The 20,000-nt window shown below is 42.6% G+C and overlaps 1 protein-coding gene across 9 annotated transcripts in view; it reads left to right on the top strand.

The window, feature by feature from the left end:
- sema4d (sema domain, immunoglobulin domain (Ig), transmembrane domain (TM) and short cytoplasmic domain, (semaphorin) 4D) overlaps window positions 1-20,000 on the top strand; it is a 129,026-nt gene that overhangs the window by 20,977 nt on the left and 88,049 nt on the right. For 2 of the 9 annotated variants that reach the window (XM_037546057.1, XM_037546056.1), the window contains exons 1-2: window positions 2,568-3,228; window positions 18,638-18,740. In XM_037546057.1, coding sequence (XP_037401954.1) covers window positions 18,703-18,740 — 38 coding nt within the window. In that variant the 5' untranslated portion in view covers window positions 2,568-3,228; window positions 18,638-18,702. Of the gene's footprint in view, window positions 1-2,147; window positions 2,166-2,566; window positions 3,229-17,843; window positions 17,973-18,637; window positions 18,741-20,000 lie in introns of those variants that run through there. The other 7 variants (XM_017723599.2, XM_037546053.1, XM_017723598.2 and 4 more) reach the window with 5 other exon arrangements.

Here is a 20,000-nt window from a genome sequence, read left to right as displayed (position 1 = left end):
CCTCTAAAGGTGATATTAACACACATCACTCACCGCCGCCCTCTGTAGGTGATATAAACAAACATCAGATAAACAAACATCACTCACCGCCGCCCTCTAAAGGCGTTATTAACAAACATCAGATAAACAAACATCACTCACCGCCGCCCTCTAAAGGTGATATTAACAAACATCAGATAAACAAACATCTCTCACCGCCGCCCTCTAAAGGCGTTATTAACAAACATCAGATAAACAAACATCACTCACCGCCGCCCTCTAAAGGTGATATTAACAAACATCAGATAAACAAACATCTCTCACCGCCGCCCTCTAAAGGCGTTATTAACAAACATCAGATAAACAAACATCTCTCACCGCCGCCCTCTAAAGGCGTTATTAATAAACATCAGATAAACAAACATCACTCACCGCCGCCCTCTAAAGGCGTTATTAATAAACATCAGATAAACAAACATCACTCACCGCCGTCCTCTAAAGGTGTTATTAACAAACATCAGATAAACAAACATCACTCACCGCCGTCCTCTAAAGGCGTTATTAACAAACATCAGATAAACAAACATCACTCACCGCCGCCCTCTAAAGGCGATATTAACAAACATCAGATAAACAAACATCACTCACCGCCGCCCTCTAAAGGCGTTATTAACAAACATCAGATAAACAAACATCACTCACCGCCGCCCTCTAAAGGCGTTATTAATAAACATCAGATAAACAAACATCACTCACCGCCGCCCTCTAAAGGCGTTATTAATAAACATCAGATAAACAAACATCACTCACCGCCGCCCTCTAAAGGCGTTATTAACAAACATCAGATAAACAAACATCACTCACCGCCGCCCTCTAAAGGCGTTATTAATAAACATCAGATAAACAAACATCACTCACCGCCGCCCTCTAAAGGCGTTATTAATAAACATCAGATAAACAAACATCACTCACCGCCGCCCTCTAAAGGCGTTATTAACAAACATCAGATAAACAAACATCACTCACCGCCGCCCTCTAAAGGCGTTATTAACAAACATCAGATAAACAAACATCACTCACCGCCGCCCTCTAAAGGCGTTATTAACAAACATCAGATAAACAAACATCACTCACCGCCGCCCTCTAAAGGCGTTATTAACAAACATCAGATAAACAAACATCACTCACCGCCGCCCTCTAAAGGCGTTATTAACAGACATCAGATAAACAAACATCACTCACCGCCGCCCTCTAAAGGCGTTATTAACAAACATCAGATAAACAAACATCACTCACCGCTGCCCTCTAAAGGCGTTATTAACAAACATCAGATAAACAAACATCACTCACCGCCGCCCTCTAAAGGCGTTATTAACACACATCAGATAAACAAACATCACTCACCGCCGCCCTCTAAAGGTGTTAATAACAAACATCAGATAAACAAACATCACTCGCCGCCGCCCTCTAAAGGTGTTAATAACAAACATCAGATAAACAAACATCACTCGCCGCCGCCCTCTAAAGGCGTTATTAACTAACATCAGATAAACAAACATCACTCGCCGCCGCCCTCTAAAGGCGTTATTAACACACATCAGATAAACAAACATCACTCGCCGCCGCCCTCTAAAGGCGTTATTAACAAACATCAGATAAACAAACATCACTCACCGCCGCCCTCTAAAGGCGTTATTAACACACATCAGATAAACAAACATCACTCACCGCCGCCCTCTAAAGGCGATAATAACAAACATCAGATAAACAAAAATTACTATACACAGCAAACATATCGCTGTTGTCGGGAATAAAACCTTGTATCTCCATGTTTTTCGTTTTTTGAGATTATTTGAAAATGCCTGCTGCTCTCTGTGTAAATTCCATGGTAAGTGGACTAAAAGAATCAGCCCAAAATGACTTCTAAATTATTCTGGTTTCTTTGACTTACATTAAAAGTAAAGTATGTTTTTCCTTCTCCTGTAAAGTTACTATTTTTGGAGATATGCAGCGATATGTTTTTGTATCTGACGACTGAATTTCCAGTTCTTCTGGACTTAACTGTCAGCTGTGCTTGTTCTTTTTCTTTTGCTATCTGCTCCGAGATGTACGACACACTTAGTGAACTGCTGCCCTCTTCAGGTTAAGTTGTTAACTCGGTCTAGGATGGACATCACTGTGAAAATGTAAGCAAAAATTTTTTGCTACAGAAATGTTTGTTGACAGTTTTTACATATATTTTTTTTTTTTATTGTTCACGCTGAACAATTGTTTCAGCTCTAGGTATGAGTGTGGATGTGAGAATCCCGTGGTCATGCACCTCCGCTTGGAAAATGGAGTGATTTTCTCTTTATTATGCGTTTGTTTTGTTGTTCTTTGATTTAAATGTATGTCTTTGTGTTGTAACCACATAAATGTGCAAATTCAGTCCACATTAATGCGTTTTTTCATTGGGTATCAACGATACTGTGGTTTTTATTACATCATCGCAGTTGTATTGTGATTTTATTAGATCATGATATGGATTTGCAGCCATATGGCAGCTCACGCAGAGAGCAGCTGAGCCGGCTGCTATTGTTTGAAGCAGTCACGGTGACGGGAGCGCTCCCCACCGAACCCTGAGCGAGCGCGATGCGAGCGGTCTGCTGCCGATCCTCCTTAAATATTTAATTGTGCTGTAGCTGCGAGGAAGAGAGGAGCGCGAGAGGGAAAGTGACAGTGACCGTAGGGGGAGTGAAAGGGAGCGGCGGAGGTTAAGGAGCCTTTTTGTCTGCATTTGTGGTGCTTTGCTGGTGTTTTCTGCAGACATGCCTTCTCTGTAGGGCTTTTCCTCCACAAACGGGGGGGGAGAGGGAACGGTGCCTTATCCCTGCCACGAGCACACACTGCTGTGAAAACAGCCGCTGGTCCAGCCTCCGTCAACAGCCGGGGAGGTTTACTACAGAAGCTGCAACATCTCTGGGAATGGAATGGACTTTGATTAGCTCCTCACTCCTCAAGCTTAATCCACGTCTCTGAATGAGCAACCAGATCAGTTTTGCTTTCATATTGCGCTTAAAATCGCGCTTTTACACCAGACGCTTTCCAGAAATGTGGTCCAGCCTTCAAAAGCGTGCAGAGGAAGACAGTGATGGGAAAACTCCTTAAGACCATGACGAGGAGCCAAGACTGAAGGATAGAGGTGGAACAACACCAGATAACAGAATTACAGCAAGCAAATTCTCTATTTTCTTGCTCAGACGCTGTTTGGTGAGTAAAAGTCAGGTGTTTCCATTGAGAGTGTTTTTATTTACGTTGCTTTAATACAGAAATGACAGACAGGAAGGTTTTGGGTACATAAATGAGACATGTTGTGTCTGTCATTAAGCTGAGCCGTAGGGCTTGTGGCAGGGAGCTGCTGCTGTTGTTGTTAGCGTGTTGCTATAAACTCTTGTCATCTCTAACTCTCCGAGGAGCAGCTGGGAAAAAGGCACTCGCATCCCCCCCACATGGGCATCAGTCTGTCTCCAGACCAGCATTTTCAGAGAATAGTTTGGCAATAAATCAAATTTTGACAGTAAATAACCCCTCCCCCCCACCCCTCCCCATATGTAGTCGCTCAGCTATGTTTGGCGTCTGAAGTTTACTTCTTTAGATGCGTGTTGTAAGGGTTGTAAGGATAATGCACCTAACGTGTACCCGAAGCTTAGTAAAACATGCTCGTATCTGTAGGTTAAGATGGCTTTTATGGATTACCACTTTTATATATGCATTTTTTACATTTACAGCATTTGACAGATGCTTTTATCCAGAGCGACTCACAGTTTGATCATTTTTACACAGGTAGGCAGTGGTGGTGTTGGGAGTCTTGCCCAAGGACTCTTATTGGTATAGTGTAGGGCACTTGCTCAGTAGGCAGTGGTGGTGTTGGGAGTCTTGCCCAAGGACTCTTATTGGTATAGTGTAGGGCACTTGCTCAGTAGGCAGTGGTGGTGTTGGGAGTCTTGCCCAAGGACTCTTATTGGTATAATGTAGGGTGCTTGCTTAGTAGGCAGTGGTGGTGTTGGGAGTCTTGCCCAAGGACTCTTATTGGTATAATGTAGGGTGCTTGCTTAGTAGGCAGTGGTGGTGTTGGGAGTCTTGCCCAAGGACTCTTATTGGTATAGTGTAGGGCACTTGCTCAGTAGGCAGTGGTGGTGTTGGGAGTCTTGCCCAAGGCGTTTAAAAACTCCAGCAGCACTGCTGTGTCTGATCCACTCAGACCAGCACTTCAGTTCACTTCAGGGCTCGTTAATTGAAGCCATGTTAAACCTGATGGTTTTTTTAGTGGGGCTTACTTTAGTACAATGTGATGCCTGCAGCTGATAATGAGACTAAACTAAAATTCTCTACTAAAGACTCGAGACTCAACCTGCACTCACAGGAATTGACTTATTAAACTTCTCTGGCATCTGCTTCGGCAAATATGTACATGGAAAAACATCGGATATTGACGTAAGGCTGAGTCTCGTCTAACGACTCAGTTATTTAAGGCAAGTGTAGTTTAGCACGCAGTCAGTGCTGTGCTCATTGACTGGGTGTAAGCTTCTGTCAAAGCTCCAGTGCAAAATAAATAATCCAACTTTAGATACCAAACTTAGCTGAATGACTGCCCTGCTGAAAAAGGACAAATTGAAGCCATTAGGATTTATCCTGTTTTTCTTTCTAATGGGAATTGGCTCAGTGGTTTCCAATAAAGACCTCTGCATTCCTGTAGAATACCTTTTAGATCCCATTAAGAAACCATCAAATGCATTTAGAATCAGCCACTGGTCACCTGTTAAACCACTGGGTTGCTTTATATTGTGATAGCAACCTATTAAAAAATCCAGAACACAGTACACAACCATAAGGAACCAACACTTGGACCCAGTCCCATTTCTTATTTTTACCCCTACCGTGTTTTCAAGTGTCTCCTTGCCCCTTGGAACTGGGCTACAAGTGTAGTGGCTGAAATCTTCCCTCTGAAATGAGACCTTCAAATAAAACGAGCATCACTTTATTAACAGCTACTAGCACTGCTCTGTAGGCGACCCTGCCCGTCTGCAGGGACAGCAGAGGAGGGGAAAGTTCAGCTCCTCACTGCTGGGCTTTAGTTACATTTAGGGCATCATACGCCTTCAAAAAGGGGGGCAGTTATTTATTATTACCCCCCCTAATTCTCCAGATTCTTGGTTGAATTTTTCCTGTTCCACCTTAAACGGTGCAGCAGTTGCGACGCCTGAGGTGCCGGAATGTAACTGCAGCGCCATTTAAGGTGGAGTGGGAAAGTTAGCTAAATAGCTACCAAGACATCAGCTACTGCAATCGATTTTTATGTTATGAAGAAATGGTTAATATAATTTTAAACAGTGAAAATTCTCACATTTGTGGGTTTCCTCAGCCGTCTTGCTAGTTTTTCTTTTTTTTTCTCACAAGACTCTGGAGTGAGTCTCCGAAAAACCTCCATTTGGAGGGCCATGTAGCCCTAACACTTCACCCTACCTCACTATCTCAACAAGAATGGGGGACACCCTATCCTCTCGGCGTGGACGCGCAGAACAGACAGCTGAGGGCTCAGTGGTAGGGACGAGCGGCGAAATGGGACTGGGCCTTAATGGTTTCTATGGTCTTTTAGCAGGGTGTTTGATACGGGCTGTAGTGCTTTAAGCTACAGTTCTCCACCGCGTGAACACCCTCACACTCTCAGTGCTCGAGCACGAGCTGTTTGTGGCTGTTTGTGCTGAAGAAGGCTTCTCTTGCTGCTGAGAGATCAAAGCATGTTTGCACGGCTTCTCAGCTATCGGGCGACTTCAAAGCTCCAGTAACTCGTGCCTGCCAGCGACGCCGTTCTACACGCGTGCGCGGAACACGAACGGGGGACGCTGTCTTTTGTCTGGAGCAGGACCCTGTTAAATGATACTTCTGTGGTGCTGTATCTTCAGCGTGTGATGCTGACAGAAGTGTTGCTGTTTGTTCTGTTCCTCCCCGTGACGGAGCGTATGAAGATGTGCTTTGTTTGGGGTGGACGGGGGTGGGGGGGACGGTGGGGGGCTGCTTTTGTTTCTGTCAGCGCTGGAATGTCAGGTGTTGTATTTCACAAATTGCGCCTGTGGTTCTTAATGAGTGGGGCTTTCAGACCAAATGTATGGATTCCTCTGGTGTTTTCTTTCCTTTGAGCCACAGGGCAGGAATATATCTTGCATTCTTTTCCGGAGGTCCTTTTATGACAGGTGTTGTTTTACATCTCAAAAATAATTATATTGTAATTCATTTTACAGGAATGTTTATTAGAATTACAGCAGCCTGTTTTTGTTACTGTAACTTTAAGGTTGATTATGTCGATTATGTTAGAACAAAACCTTGTATTTTCAATTTTGTCTTTTTTTTAATTTTTTTAATTTTTTTAGTTTTTGATATAATTTGAAAGTGTCCGTTTCCCTTTATATTCTGTGCAGATTTCATGGTGAATGGACCAAAAGAAATGACCCAAAAGTACTTGGGAAAAGGTCTGGTTACATTGATTTACATTAAAAGTGAAGTAGGTTTTTTGCTTCTCCTGTAAAGTTACTAATTTGGAGATACGAGGTTTTGTTCCGACAACAGCAATATGTAAATAAGCTATGTTCTGATTGGCTGCCGTGTATATTTGTCATTTTAAAAGGCATTCAAAGCTGAAACACTCATTATAACTTTGGCATGAATTTTGTACGCTGACTAGGTGGATATATGTGAATATATGCATTCCCATTTTTGTGATGTCACAGAAACGCTTCTTACTTTCTTTCCATACATGGACATATGAACTGGGATTATGTTTTAAAAGTTTTTAAATGTTTATAATGCTATATCAAACCCTTATTTTTAAAAAAAAAGGGAAGAAAGTTCACTTTTTCCATGATATGGGCCCTTTAATAAGTTTCAGTTTTAAGCTTCAGGCTCAGTTCTGGAACATATTCATTTAATGGATATGATTAATGATTCACTTAAGGGTCTCTGCTTTTGTACAGTGGGCTCAAAAACTTTTAAACTGTAATTTCATTAATAGTCAGCTGAAAATCATTGGTGAAGCCTAGGGGACGTATTTTCGAGCTGTTCAGCAGTGGCCTGCCTGTTAGTTTGAGATTTAATGTCTCATTTTAAGCTGATCAGGTTTTCTTGGAATTGCTGCTGCTCAGGAATGCCGTGCCCACGTTGGAAAGTTCTTCAGTGTTTTTTCCACGATATCGACTGTTACGGTTCTTCAGTAATTGAGCCAATGGCCACATTGGCTCTGGAAACCCACAGAACAGGGAAATCTGCATATTTATCATTTTCCAGTTCAACCGTTTCATGACGGTTGAGGGGAAATTGACACGTTTTGGTCTGAAAGGCTGTCAGTTGTTCAGCCGTTTGCTGCGTCTGTGCATTTGGGGGGATTTTACGATCCTATAGGGGTCTATAAACAGTTCAGCAAAACATTAAAGGGCAAATACCACCTAATCTCAATGCTTAAAGCTCGGAGTAGCTCAGTTGTGCTACACAGCCTGTATTATTCGTTGCCCCTGAAGAGAGATTGATGTGGTATTAGACCTGAACATGGTAAATATGAATAAATATACTGCTGCTGGGAATAAATACAGGTGTGATGAGTAAGCTGTACAGATATGAAAGATGAGAGGCCACTCATAATGGAAGAATAATACATATTTACCGTATTCTTTACTCAATTCTCTGGATTATACAGTTATACAGTGCTGTGCAAATGTCAGAGACCTCTTGATTTATTTAGTTTTCATTCAAAGCAGCCAATTACTACAAGTAGGTATGAGATAATAAGATAATGCACATGCATAAGGAAGTTAACAACCAACTGGAAGACCTGGCAGACACCAAAACTGACCCCCATCAGATAAACAGCACTTAAAGCTTTGATCTTTGAGAGAGAGGAGAAAATCAAGCTGCTTCAGATCTGAAAACATCCACAGGTGTTTCTGTCCATCCTTCCACTGTGAGAAGACCACTCAGCGCTGTGGGTCTGAAAGGACGTGTAGCTGATCAAGAAGAACCTCACTGAGAAAAGGAGATGGACACACCAGAGTCCAGACCTCAATATCACTGAATGTGATTGGGATTGCTTGGATTGTGAGAAGCAGCAACTTTGGAGGTGTGACTGCAGATTCTTTGAGAAACTGAAAGTGAGTCTCCTGAAAGGAATGGAAGCTAGAAAAAGCGAAAGGTGGACATGATAACTGAAAAATGACAAAAATATGTGTAGTTGTTGAGGCTTTTATGTAATTTTCTGTTAAATATGAACTCACCGGCCACTTTATTAGGTTGCTAGTAAGAGGTTGGACCCCCTTTTGCCTTCAGAACTGCCTTAATTCTTCATGGCAGACTTTCAACAAGGTGTTGGAAAAGTTCCTCAGAGGTTTTGGTTGGTTATTTGAGTTCCTGTTGCCTTTCTATCATCTGGAACCAGTCTGCCCATTCTTCTCTGACCTCTCACATCAACAAGGCATTTTCGTCCACACAACTGACCGCTCACTGGATATTTCCTCTTTTTCTGACCGTTCTCTGTAAACCCTAGAGATGGTTGTGTGTGAAAATCCCAGTAGATCAGCAGTTTCTGAAATACTCAGACCAGCCCGTCTGGCTCCAACAACCACGCCACGTTCAAAGCCCCTTAAATCCCCTTTCTTCCCCGTTCTGATGCTCGGTCTGCACTTCAGCAAGTTGTCTTGACCACCTCTACATGGCTAAATGCGTTGAGTTCGGCCGTGTGATTGGCTGATCAGCTATTTGTGTTAACAAGCAATTGAACCTAATTGTACCTAATAAAGTGGCCGGTGAGAGTACGTTTTCTGCTGTTTTTCCTGAGGCTGAAAATGAACTTGTACTTGATGATCATGTTGGCCAGAGATGAAATAGATACGCACAGTGTTGTGGACGCCTTGAACAGAATTTTTTCCCAGTGTACTCGCATTAAGTTGAAATGACGTCAGCGAGCTCTGCTGAGTGTTCGTTTTCTCCCTCTGATCTGGTCCCAGCCTGCTTGGGTTTCCCATAGTTTCTTTAGGGGCCTACTGAAGGGGTGGGGCCAGCATGTATCGGTATGATGTCATCTACTCACGTGATCTGAGAATGCTCTGTTTGTGGTTTCTGATTGCTGAGAGCGCCATTTCGTTAGATGTCCACCAAGTTACCCGCAAGGAATATCTAGAAGTATCGTATTTAAAAGTGATGATGTTCACCTTCTTTAGGCAGCTGCATTGCAATGATCACATCACCACAATGCAGTTAAGTTCATAAGTATCCAGAAGGACCTTCTGATGAGTGAATTGAGCTACTTCAGGTGTTTGCAGGCATTTACTTTTGCACCCACAGCTTGTATCTCCATAGAAAAGCAGTAGAATAGGACGCCTAGGGTTACCCTGCCCAGTGCCCAGCATTGGAGCAGTGGAACTGTGTTCTCTAGAGTGATGGTGCTCCATCCAGTACCTTTGGGATGATGATTGATCCAGAACTGACCATCTAACATCACCTGATCCTGACTAATGCTCAATCAAATCCTCACAACAATGTTCAACATCTAGTGTAAAACCTTCCCAGAAGAGTCAAGGCTGTTACTGCAGTAAAGAGGGACAAACTCAGTTAATCCCCTTCATTTCAGAAGAAACGCTGGGGGAGCAGGTGTCCCACTGCACATACAGTGTAGGTAGCAAAGTCATGTATGTGTGATTGATTAAAATCTGCTAACTGTCTGTTTTGACCAAAGCTGAGGTGATAGAAATGCTACAGACCATCATGGCGTTTGAGGTCTTCCCTGCTTGAAGGCTGAGGTAGTAGTCGCTGGAGCTGACTGCCAGGGGAACTCAAAGGCCTCTGCAGCGTATTGAGTGATGTGCACTGCTAAAAGCTTTCAGGGCCGTTCTGTGGGTGTGGCTGCAGGTCTGGCCTGGCTGTGCTGCTAGGTTTGTGAACCTGGCTGCCCTCCCAGTGACTGCTGTAATAACCGTGTAGAGTAACTGTGAATAGAAGGATCATTTCAGTGATTTAGCTTCACGATATGGACAAAATGCTGCTTTTGTGATTACATTGACACACATGGTGAATATAATAAACGAGAGGTCGGCAACCCAGATCTTAAGAGGAGCCGTTTGGTCCCTTTCACAAAGATCAAACCGCCTTCGGAGCCACGTTTCATGTCCGTTTTACCATCTTGTCTGTAAATGTGTCCGAGTATGTGCTGATGTTCTAGTGAAGGGTAAAAATATATTAATGAAACCACAGACTGACTTTGCTTTAAGGTTTAGCTCAGCTAGAGCTGCTTTTCTCGCATCTCTGGCAGGAAACTAAAGTAGAATAGTTTCTTGGAAAATTTCTTTCAACATTTGATTTTTTTATAAGGCTGAAATCGCTTCTCAGACACCAGCTTCTGGTTTTTTCCTTAAATGGCACCCTGATGTGCAAGAATGTAACTGCTGCACGAGAGAGAGAGAGAGAGAGAGAGAGAGAGAGAGAGAGAGAGAGAGAGAGAGAGAGAAAACAAAAGAACAAATGAAAGAGAATGAACCAACGAGTGAATGAGAGAGATAGAAAACAAAAGAACGAACCAACACGCACACGAGAGATGGATAGAAAGAAAACAAAAGAACAAACCAACGAAAGAGATAGATAGAAAGAAAATGTAGAGAACGAACCAACGAACGAGAGATGGATAGAAAGAAAACGTAGAGAACGAACCAACGAACGAGAGATGGATAGAAAGAAAACAAAAGAACGAACCAACGAAAGAGAGAGATAGAAAGAAAATGTAGAGAACGAACCAACGAACGAGAGATGGATAGAAAGAAAACAAAAGAACGAACCAACGAAAGAGAGAGATAGAAAGAAAATGTAGAGAACGAACCAACGAACGAGAGATGGATAGAAAGAAAACGAAAGAACGAACCAACGAACGAGAGATGGATAGAAAGAAAACAAAAGAACGAACCAACGAAAGAGAGAGATAGAAAGAAAATGTAGAGAACGAACCAACGAACGAGAGATGGATAGAAAGAAAACAAAAGAACGAACCAACGAAAGAGAGAGATAGAAAGAAAATGTAGAGAACGAACCAACGAACGAGAGATGGATAGAAAGAAAACGAAAGAACGAACCAACGAACGAGAGATGGATAGAAAGAAAACAAAAGAACGAACCAACGAAAGAGAGAGATAGAAAGAAAATGTAGAGAACGAACCAACGAACGAGAGATGGATAGAAAGAAAACGAAAGAACGAACCAACGAACGAGAGATGGATGGAACGAAAACGAAAGAACGAACGAATGAGAGATAGAAAGAAAACGAAAGAATGAGCCAACAAAGAACGAGAGATGGATAGAAAGAAAACAAAAGAACAAACCAACGAAAGAGATAGATAGAAAGAAAACGTAGAGAACGAACCAACGAACGAGAGATGGATAGAAAGAAAACAAAAGAACGAACCAACGAAAGAGAGAGATAGAAAGAAAATGTAGAGAACGAACCAACGAACGAGAGATGGATAGAAAGAAAACGAAAGAACGAACCAACGAACGAGAGATGGATAGAAAGAAAACAAAAGAACGAACCAACGAAAGAGAGAGATAGAAAGAAAATGTAGAGAACGAACCAACGAACGAGAGATGGATAGAAAGAAAACGAAAGAACGAACCAACGAACGAGAGATGGATAGAAAGAAAACAAAAGAACGAACCAACGAAAGAGAGAGATAGAAAGAAAATGTAGAGAACGAACCAACGAACGAGAGATGGATAGAAAGAAAACGAAAGAACGAACGAATGAGAGATAGAAAGAAAACGAAAGAATGAGCCAACAAAGAACGAGAGATGGATAGAAAGAAAATGAAAGAACGAACCAACGAACGAATGAGAGATAGAAAGAAAACGAAAGAACGAACCAACGAGAGATAGAAAGAAAACGAAGGAACGAAAGAACGAACGAATGAGAGATAGAAAACGAAGGAACTAACCAACGAACGAATGAGAGATGGAAAGAAAACGAAAGAACGAACCAACGAGAGATAGAAAGAAAACGAAAGAATGAACCAACGAACGAATGAGAGATGGAAAGAAAACGAACCGATAGAACGAACGAGAAAGAAAACAAAAGAACAAAGCAACAAATGAGCGAGAAAGAGAGAACAAAGGAAAGAAACAGAATGAAAGAGTGAATGAAGTTTATTGATCAGAGGGAAATTGCAGTGTTTCAGCAGCGAGACGCTTACACACCAACTTACATAAACTATGCAGGAAAATAGAAATAAGAGAAATAAAATCAAGTATATTTACATTTTCACATGGCGTGTGAGAGACTCGCTGTGTTTACAGACAGCAGCCACTGAGTGGTGTGAGGTCCAGCAGCACGTTATAGACGTCACTAACTCTGAGCTGCATCAGTGTTACAGTGTAAAGTACAGCGAAAGGGTCATTTAAGGTTAATGAGAAGCGACTTCAGCTTCATGACTTCTTAGTGTTTGTCAGTGTCTAATTGCAGATTAAACGTATCAGTAAACCAGCTGGACTGACTATAAACACACAGCCGTTCATCTCGATGTTGATCTCAAGTCTTTCTCTTGGCCATTTCGTTAGCTCCTCACTAGGCACGATTGTTTTCTGCATTTCAGGGTTAAAGGGTGAATCAGCAGTTCTACATTAACTCCAGAGTTTAAGGCCATTTACTGTTAAACTGTGTTGAACAACCAGCAGAGCTTCATTTTACTGTAAAGGAGGAAGATTTTATTATTACCTGAAAGCGTTGCTGACCCCTGTGATAGGCCTTGGATTAGTGAGTCGATACAGCACGGTGAAGTGTCGTCTTTTGTTGGATCACCCATAAAATCTGCCCAAACTCACATACAGCAGATTCTTAGAGCTCATAGATTCCCAACCCAAGCTGGTCCAGGCATATTTTCGTTTAGCTTGGGTATTGGCTGTTTAAAGCCCTTATAACCAGTTCCAGTCCTTTGGTTTCTTGTTTTTTTCGCTGAATTTCTTGTAGATGTGATCTAAATGGGCATCATACATCCTGCAGCAGTCAGGCGCCTTTTTCAGAAGATCTTAATGTCTGCAGTGTGGGACTATTTTACAGTGGACTACAGGGTTTTGGCTGTATCTCAGATCGATTTCATCTAAATATCTGCATGTAAAATGTGAATGCAGCTGCTTTCTGCCGCTGAACGGGAGTGGCGTGGCACCAGTAACACGTCCAAAGTGCCATGTTTTTCACTCGCGATCGATCGAAAATGAAACTATCACACAAATGTATTTGTATTCGGACCACTGGACCACTGTAAAAATGTAAGAATTTCACTGATGAATGTTCAAGTAACAGGGAAAGAGTTAAAGTTGGGTTGTTAAATCGGTTTGATCATAAACCAGTTTTACAGTTTATAACAGTCATTAAAATGAATATACCTCGATCTGGTGATGCTACAGCCATCCATAGCCGGGAGTCCTAGAGAGCACAACTGGCCTCTCTCTGGGTGGGCAGGATGGCCCCCGTCCCCCCCCCCCCCATCACTCAGCATGACACTAGTCTGCGCAGGCGTCTGTTCGCTGATGTAGCAGATCTGGCGGTCGGCGCTTTCCTCCGAGCACGTTCGGCTGTCCAGTGACGTTGCGTGAGCAGCAGTTCGAAAAGAAGTGGTGGCTGGTTTCACGGGTCTCGGAGGAAGCCTCTGCTGCCTTTGCCCTCCTGGCATGAATAGCATCGTGTGATTGGGGGAGACCTAGCTAGCAGGTGGAATTGGAGGCGACAGAATTGGGGAAAAAATTGGGTAAACAAAATTTTAAAATAATAAAGTTAAAAGTCATTATCATAACTAAATTATGCACATATCACTAGTTAAAAACACACAGAACACAGTATCTGTCCTGACCTTTGTGGTTGTATTATATATGAAAACATATCTATTTGGCCTCTGCAGGCACCTGGCATTAAAATACTCGAATCGGATCGGATCAGATCAGATCAGGGAGGCAGAAAAAACAGGATCAGGAAGTCCCTACTCGCCGCAGACCGTGAAGCAAAAACGTGATTTGTTAGACGGCCTATTCGTACACCGTCGCCGTGTGGCATCACTGTAATGTGCAGCCTGTGTGTGTTTGTGTTCAGTGGCTGTGGGTGGAGCTGACCTGTTTAAACTCTAATGAGTTACAGTCAGACACCAGCCGGCAGATCAGACGATCGGAAGCCGTCCCTCGTTCCTCCCCTGAGAACTGCAGTCCCTGCTTCAGAATCAAAAGCCTGAAGGCAGTCTGAAGTAGACGAGGCTGTATCCCCAATCGCACCCAGACAGCTCCGTCTACAACCTTCTTGCAGATCGTACATCAATAAAGCAGAACAGGACCCAGTGCCGCAGTGGCTCGCTTCGTAGCCGTCAGTCTGATTCTTTATCTCTAAAATATGAGCCATAGCCGCTTTTCAACTGCTGAGCCGGTAAGTTTAAAGGCAGGAGCACATCGAGCAAACATTCTAAAACAATTACAGCGTGAAAAATGTCAGCGTTTGTCTTCAGAATTGATATTATTATAATGGAATAATGAATTCTGATGCCTAAAATTACCACCAGTTTGGGTTGATTTGGGTTTGTTTGGCATGTGATGTGCAAACTGATAGAACTACACCACATTTTAAAACTTTGCTAAGGACAGATACTTCTGACCTCCCTGCTCAACAAGAAGTTCTCTCAGGAATTATACACAATTAAAAATGATCACTTGATCAATTGCATTGCAAAATAGTCCTTCAGATTGATGGAGAATGTTCTGTAGATGGTTCTGTATAGAACCTTTAAGAGAAGGGTTCTTCTGTTATGATGTCAGGCTTATTGCAATGGAAGTACCCTTTTTGGTGTTCTATAGAACCATCTCCAACACATTCTCCATCAATCTGAAGAACAGTTTCAGCATGGAACAAAAATGAATCCTGCAAAAGGTTCTTTGAGCGTTCTTGGGTTCTATATGCAACCATTTTCTTCACTAAAGAACCCGTAAAGAACCATCATTTTTTAAGTGTAGAAGTAAAGGTGTAAAAATGCTTCATGATGCATTGGCCTGAAGTTAGTGACCCAACTGCATCTATTTTGAGTTCAGTTGTAATGATATTTAATAAGTTATGCATTTTTTTTTTCAGCCAAAACAAATAAAATTCTGGGGCTAAATTCAGATGCAAAATCCAAAAATTTGTTTTTATTGTCCGTGTTAATACTTCCTCTGGTCAGTTTGGTGTATTGAGTGTATTTTGAAAAAGAATTCTGATTTATACCGAATCGGTTCAGTTGCTCGCAGCTAGAAGGATGTAGTATTTGCAGTGTCTGAGGAAAGGCAGCAGAGGAAGTGGACCAAAGTGGTATTGGGACGTATGATGGTTCAAGGTGGAGCCCCAGAGGCGTCCAGCGTGTTGTCTGTGGACAGGGTTAATGTCTTCAGCAGCCCATAAATCCAGTTACGCCTGCTCGCGAGCGCTGTTTGGATTAGGCTGGGAGGCCAAAGCTGACCAACACGACTCAGCAGCTGAATACTGAGACCACATATCCAGCTCTGAGGCCACATCTGGACCTCGGGACCCTTTCCCTTGTGATATATGTGGTGATTAGAAGAAGGGAATGATTGACGGCGTGTGTTTGTGTTTTCTCTTTGTTTCCTCCAAGCCTGGTGCACGGAGTCTCTCTGATATGAACTCACTGCCCACTGTGTTGACATGCTGTATAATCTATTAAGCTAATAACATGCTGCTATTTTAATCTGTAATGCAGAGACAAGCATGGCAGCTTAAGCAAAGCTCTGCTGATGCACTGGGACACATGTGGCTGTAGGATATGAGCAGGATAAACCAGTGGGCTTTTAGCGCTGCCTGGAGAGCCACTTTATGGCTGCGTGGAACAGCATTTTGCTGGAGAGATGCAGTGGTAGTGGTCCCAACCCCAAACCACCCCCCCCACCCCACACACACAAAATTTCAGTAGTCAAGTATTTGTTTGTGTTCCTCTTTATTTAGTACACAGAAGCATCATCCTTTCACCATTTAGACCCTGACAGAATTGTGGGATACTTGTGGAGTGGTGCTGGTTTTTGCGTGTTGGCAGTAAGCAGTTGATGGCAGACTGGATGTTCCATTGTTTTTATTGGAGTTGTCATTAATTTTACCATCTTCAGCTATCAAGAGTTAATTTTCAAGAGTTAATTTTCAAGAGTTAATTTTTGCCATTGACCAGGTGGAATAAACCAGATGTTGATTTGTTTGTTTGTTTGTTTGTTTGTTTGTTTGTTTGTTTGTTTGTTTACTCACTAACTTACTTGCTTAATTACTTATTTCTTACTTACTTCTTACTTGATTACTTCTTAGATTACTTGTTACTTATTTACTTAATTTCTTACTACTTACTTAAGTAACTAAGTAGTAAGTAATTATGTACTTTTTAATTACTTCTTACTTACTTGATTACTTACTACTTAATTACGTACCTCTTTCTCAATTATTTACTTTTTACTTACTTATTTACTTACTTAATTACTTACTTGTTTGTTTGTTTGTTTGTTTGTTTGGGATCTATCGATGCCAAACATCTCATTGTTGCATGTTCAGGCTCATCCAATTTTAGACAACAAATACACAAACAAAAAACCTTAATTTTCCACCTTAAATAAGCTATTTTCTGATAATCTTTTAGTTTCACCTCATGCTGTCACCATGGCAATGTTTTATTGGTGTTGTATGTTGTGGGGCACAATGGTTTTGAGGATTCGTTGTTGCTGTTGTTAAAAAAAATAAATAAATATATATATATATATATATATATATACACACAAAAAAAGTATCATAAAACTAAGAGAAATAACAATAACAACGTACATATTAGGCTATAAAAAGCTCATTCCCAGGTAACATTAACTAACGACTGAGCACAGCTACGATTGTACAGTGTCAGTGTTGTTTCTTTGGAAGTGCGTGTTCACATATCAAGGTTATTTCACCCACTGTAGAATCAAACTTCACTCGCTGCTCTAGCAGTGGAGCACGACCTGGCTACTCATTCAGTCAAATGGCTGACCTGACTGAAAACGATGCAGCAAACGAAGGTTTTAAAACATTTACGTCTTGATCTGGAACCGCATCATCGCTGCTAGGTAGGTAGGTAGGCAGATATTCAGCCAGGCGCCTTTGTCTCCTCATCGGACATAACGTTCCAACACATCTGAACAGGGTCTCTGCGTCTCTGCGATGGGACGTTTGTTACACATTGAAAACTGGAATATTTGAATAGAGGAACAGACCGGCCTTCTTAAGCTCAGGCTTCATTATGAAATGTAAATGTTATATTTGCATTTAGAAACGCTGAGTATTCAAATTGTGTAAAATGCAGTCGGGGCCACCCATGGGTTCTAGATAGAAGAAAACTGCAAGAAGTGCATAGAATAAAGCTGTTCCATGTTTTATTTTCTGGGGGTTTAACTTTAAACTACTTAAATGGCCAGGACCCACTGGATGGTTCAGACTTACTGGATATTTACTGCAAAAAGAATATGAATCCATAAGCATTAAGGAATAAATGTTAACTTCAGTGCAGGTTACTGTAAAGTGAAATCTCACGTTCTGCATAACGTCATGTAGTCGTGTCATTTTGAGTCGGTTCTTGTAGTCCGTTCATCATGAAATGTGTAAATAATGTAAAGGAGAACAGGCGTTTTCAAATTGTGTCAAAAACTGAAAAACGACAAAACTGGAGATATGAGGTTTTGTTTCCAACAGCAGTGACGTGTGTGTGTGTGTGTGTGTGTGTGTGTGTGTGTGTGTGTGTGTGTGTGTAAAACCTTCAAAAAAAGCCCCCAATATCTTCCTTCAGTTCATCCTGCCAGGATTCCTCAACACTTCCAATTTATTCTCCTCGCCTCCATGGTCACCATGGCGACACAATCCCCCACCAAACTGGCGGATCCCCTCCCCGTTTCACCGTAGCTCTGCTAGCAGAGTGAGTGGGTCAGGCATGGCTGTGTCTTTAGCCTTGTGTTGCTCTTGAAAATGTTGCTTGTGTTGAAGTGTAACCCTCAGTGTAACCCTCAGTGTAGCCCTCAGTGTAACCCTCAGTGTAACCCTCAGTGTAACCCTCAGTGTAACCCTCAGTGTAGCCCTCAGTGTAACCCTCAGTGTAGCCCTCAGTGTAACCCTCAGTGTAGCCCTCAGTGTAGCCCTCAGTGTAGCCCTCAGTGTAACCCTCAGTGTAACCCTCAGTGTAACCCTCAGTGTAACCCTCAGTGTAGCCCTCAGTGTAACCCTCAGTGTAGCCCTCAGTGTAACCCTCAGTGTAGCCCTCAGTGTAGCCCTCAGTGTAGCCCTCAGTGTAGCCCTCAGTGTAGCCCTCAGTGTAACCCTCAGTGTAGCCCTCAGTGTAGCCCTCAGTGTAGCCCTCAGTGTAGCCCTCAGTGTAGCCCTCAGTGTAGCCCTCAGTGTAACCCTCAGTGTAGCCCTCAGTGAGCTTGTTTATGGGAGAATAAGGATGTCTTGGTTACAGTGAAGGTACTGTGTTGAAGCTCTGTCTATAGGATTACTAAGAAGAACAAATAGTCCGGATCTTTTCAGTGTGTGCTGTTTTCTGCTGTGCTGTTCCCCTTTCTGAACACTATCTTCTCTCCACAGATCACCCAGAGCCCGCCTGCTCTCCCTCAGCTGTCTAGGACGTGGAACCCGTGGGATTTATTTTAATGAATCAATATTCGCCTCTCGACGCCATGACGTACAAGTAAGTTGTTGTTCGCCGTTTCCCAGCTGCCTTCCGAAGAAACTCCTCTGTGTTTTCCTGCATGACCTCAGTGCATGGCATCACGGCTAGCAGGCCTGCGATGACGTCTTCCCGCTACTCGGGCAGATATTACAGTTGCATGAAAGTGCTCCACAGCCTGAGCACATAAAGGCCCCTTCTGTCAGGGCCCAGTGAGACGCGTTGCATTTGCATGCAGCCTGATTTGCATGCTGCACTGGACGAGCTGTGTTTGCAGATCTCCGTTAGAAACTGGCCTTTTTTCCCTCTTATTTGTTAACAACTGGTCCAGGAACAGTTCCTTCAGTGAAAATCTCTCAAAACTGGTCTGAGGTTAGTGTGAGAAGGTCTTGTTCCCCACTATGGTTTCAGTGAAGCTTGCTGGCTTTTCTGTTGTTGTTCTCTGGCTTGGCAGAGCTGCTTGGGTGGGAGCTGAAGATTTTTTTTTTTTTTTTTTTTTTTCCTTCTCTCCCATCACTCTGGGAGCTGCAGCGCTTCACAAAGACAATGAGGGGAATGTAGGACACGGAGGAGAGCAAATCGCTGCTCGTCAGCTGAGGGTGCAGCCACAGCGAGAGTGAGTGAGGGAGGCAAAGCGAGCACTGACAGACCCTCTGGCTGCTGAAGGGTGCAGATATTCACTATCTTAAGGTGTTGCCGAATGTTCTAAACAACAGGAGTTACTACAGAATAGAAATTCACATTATGGGGTGGATGATGGTGCGATGAGGTGCTTAAGGTGCTTATGTTAAGCTATAGTGCACTTCAGCACAAGGATGCAGTGTTGCACCTGTTCACGTAGCAACAGTTGACATTAGGACACTTGATGTTTTCTCAGGTTTAGGCTACTGATGATACCCTTAGATATACTTTGAAAGTGTATTGTAACATACAGCACTGTGCAAAAGTCTAACAAGAACCTAAATGTAAAGCACCCTGAAACTCGTTTGAAACTGTGCTGCAGCAGTTGCCCTGTCTCATTGACGTTGGAAACAGCCAATCAGAAGGCCAATAACGCCCCAAACGACTTTATTTCAAACAAGTGATTCAACCAGATCAGTGGACAAGAAAATAAAGCAAGATTTATTGGAAGTTTGCAACATGTAAAGCAGCGTGAAACTCTGCGGAGACGGTTGCCCCTGTCTCAGCTTCATGGACGTTGAAACAGCCAATCAGAAGGCCACTAACACGTCCAACAGCTTCGTTTCAAACGAGTAATTTAACCAGATCAGTGGACCAGAA

Source organism: Pygocentrus nattereri, chromosome 16 (assembly GCF_015220715.1).
Source record: "Pygocentrus nattereri isolate fPygNat1 chromosome 16, fPygNat1.pri, whole genome shotgun sequence".
NCBI classification, from domain to species: domain Eukaryota; kingdom Metazoa; phylum Chordata; class Actinopteri; order Characiformes; family Serrasalmidae; genus Pygocentrus; species Pygocentrus nattereri.
The sequence above is the reverse complement of the archived record's forward strand: the minus strand, read 5'-3'. Positions and strand labels throughout refer to the sequence as shown.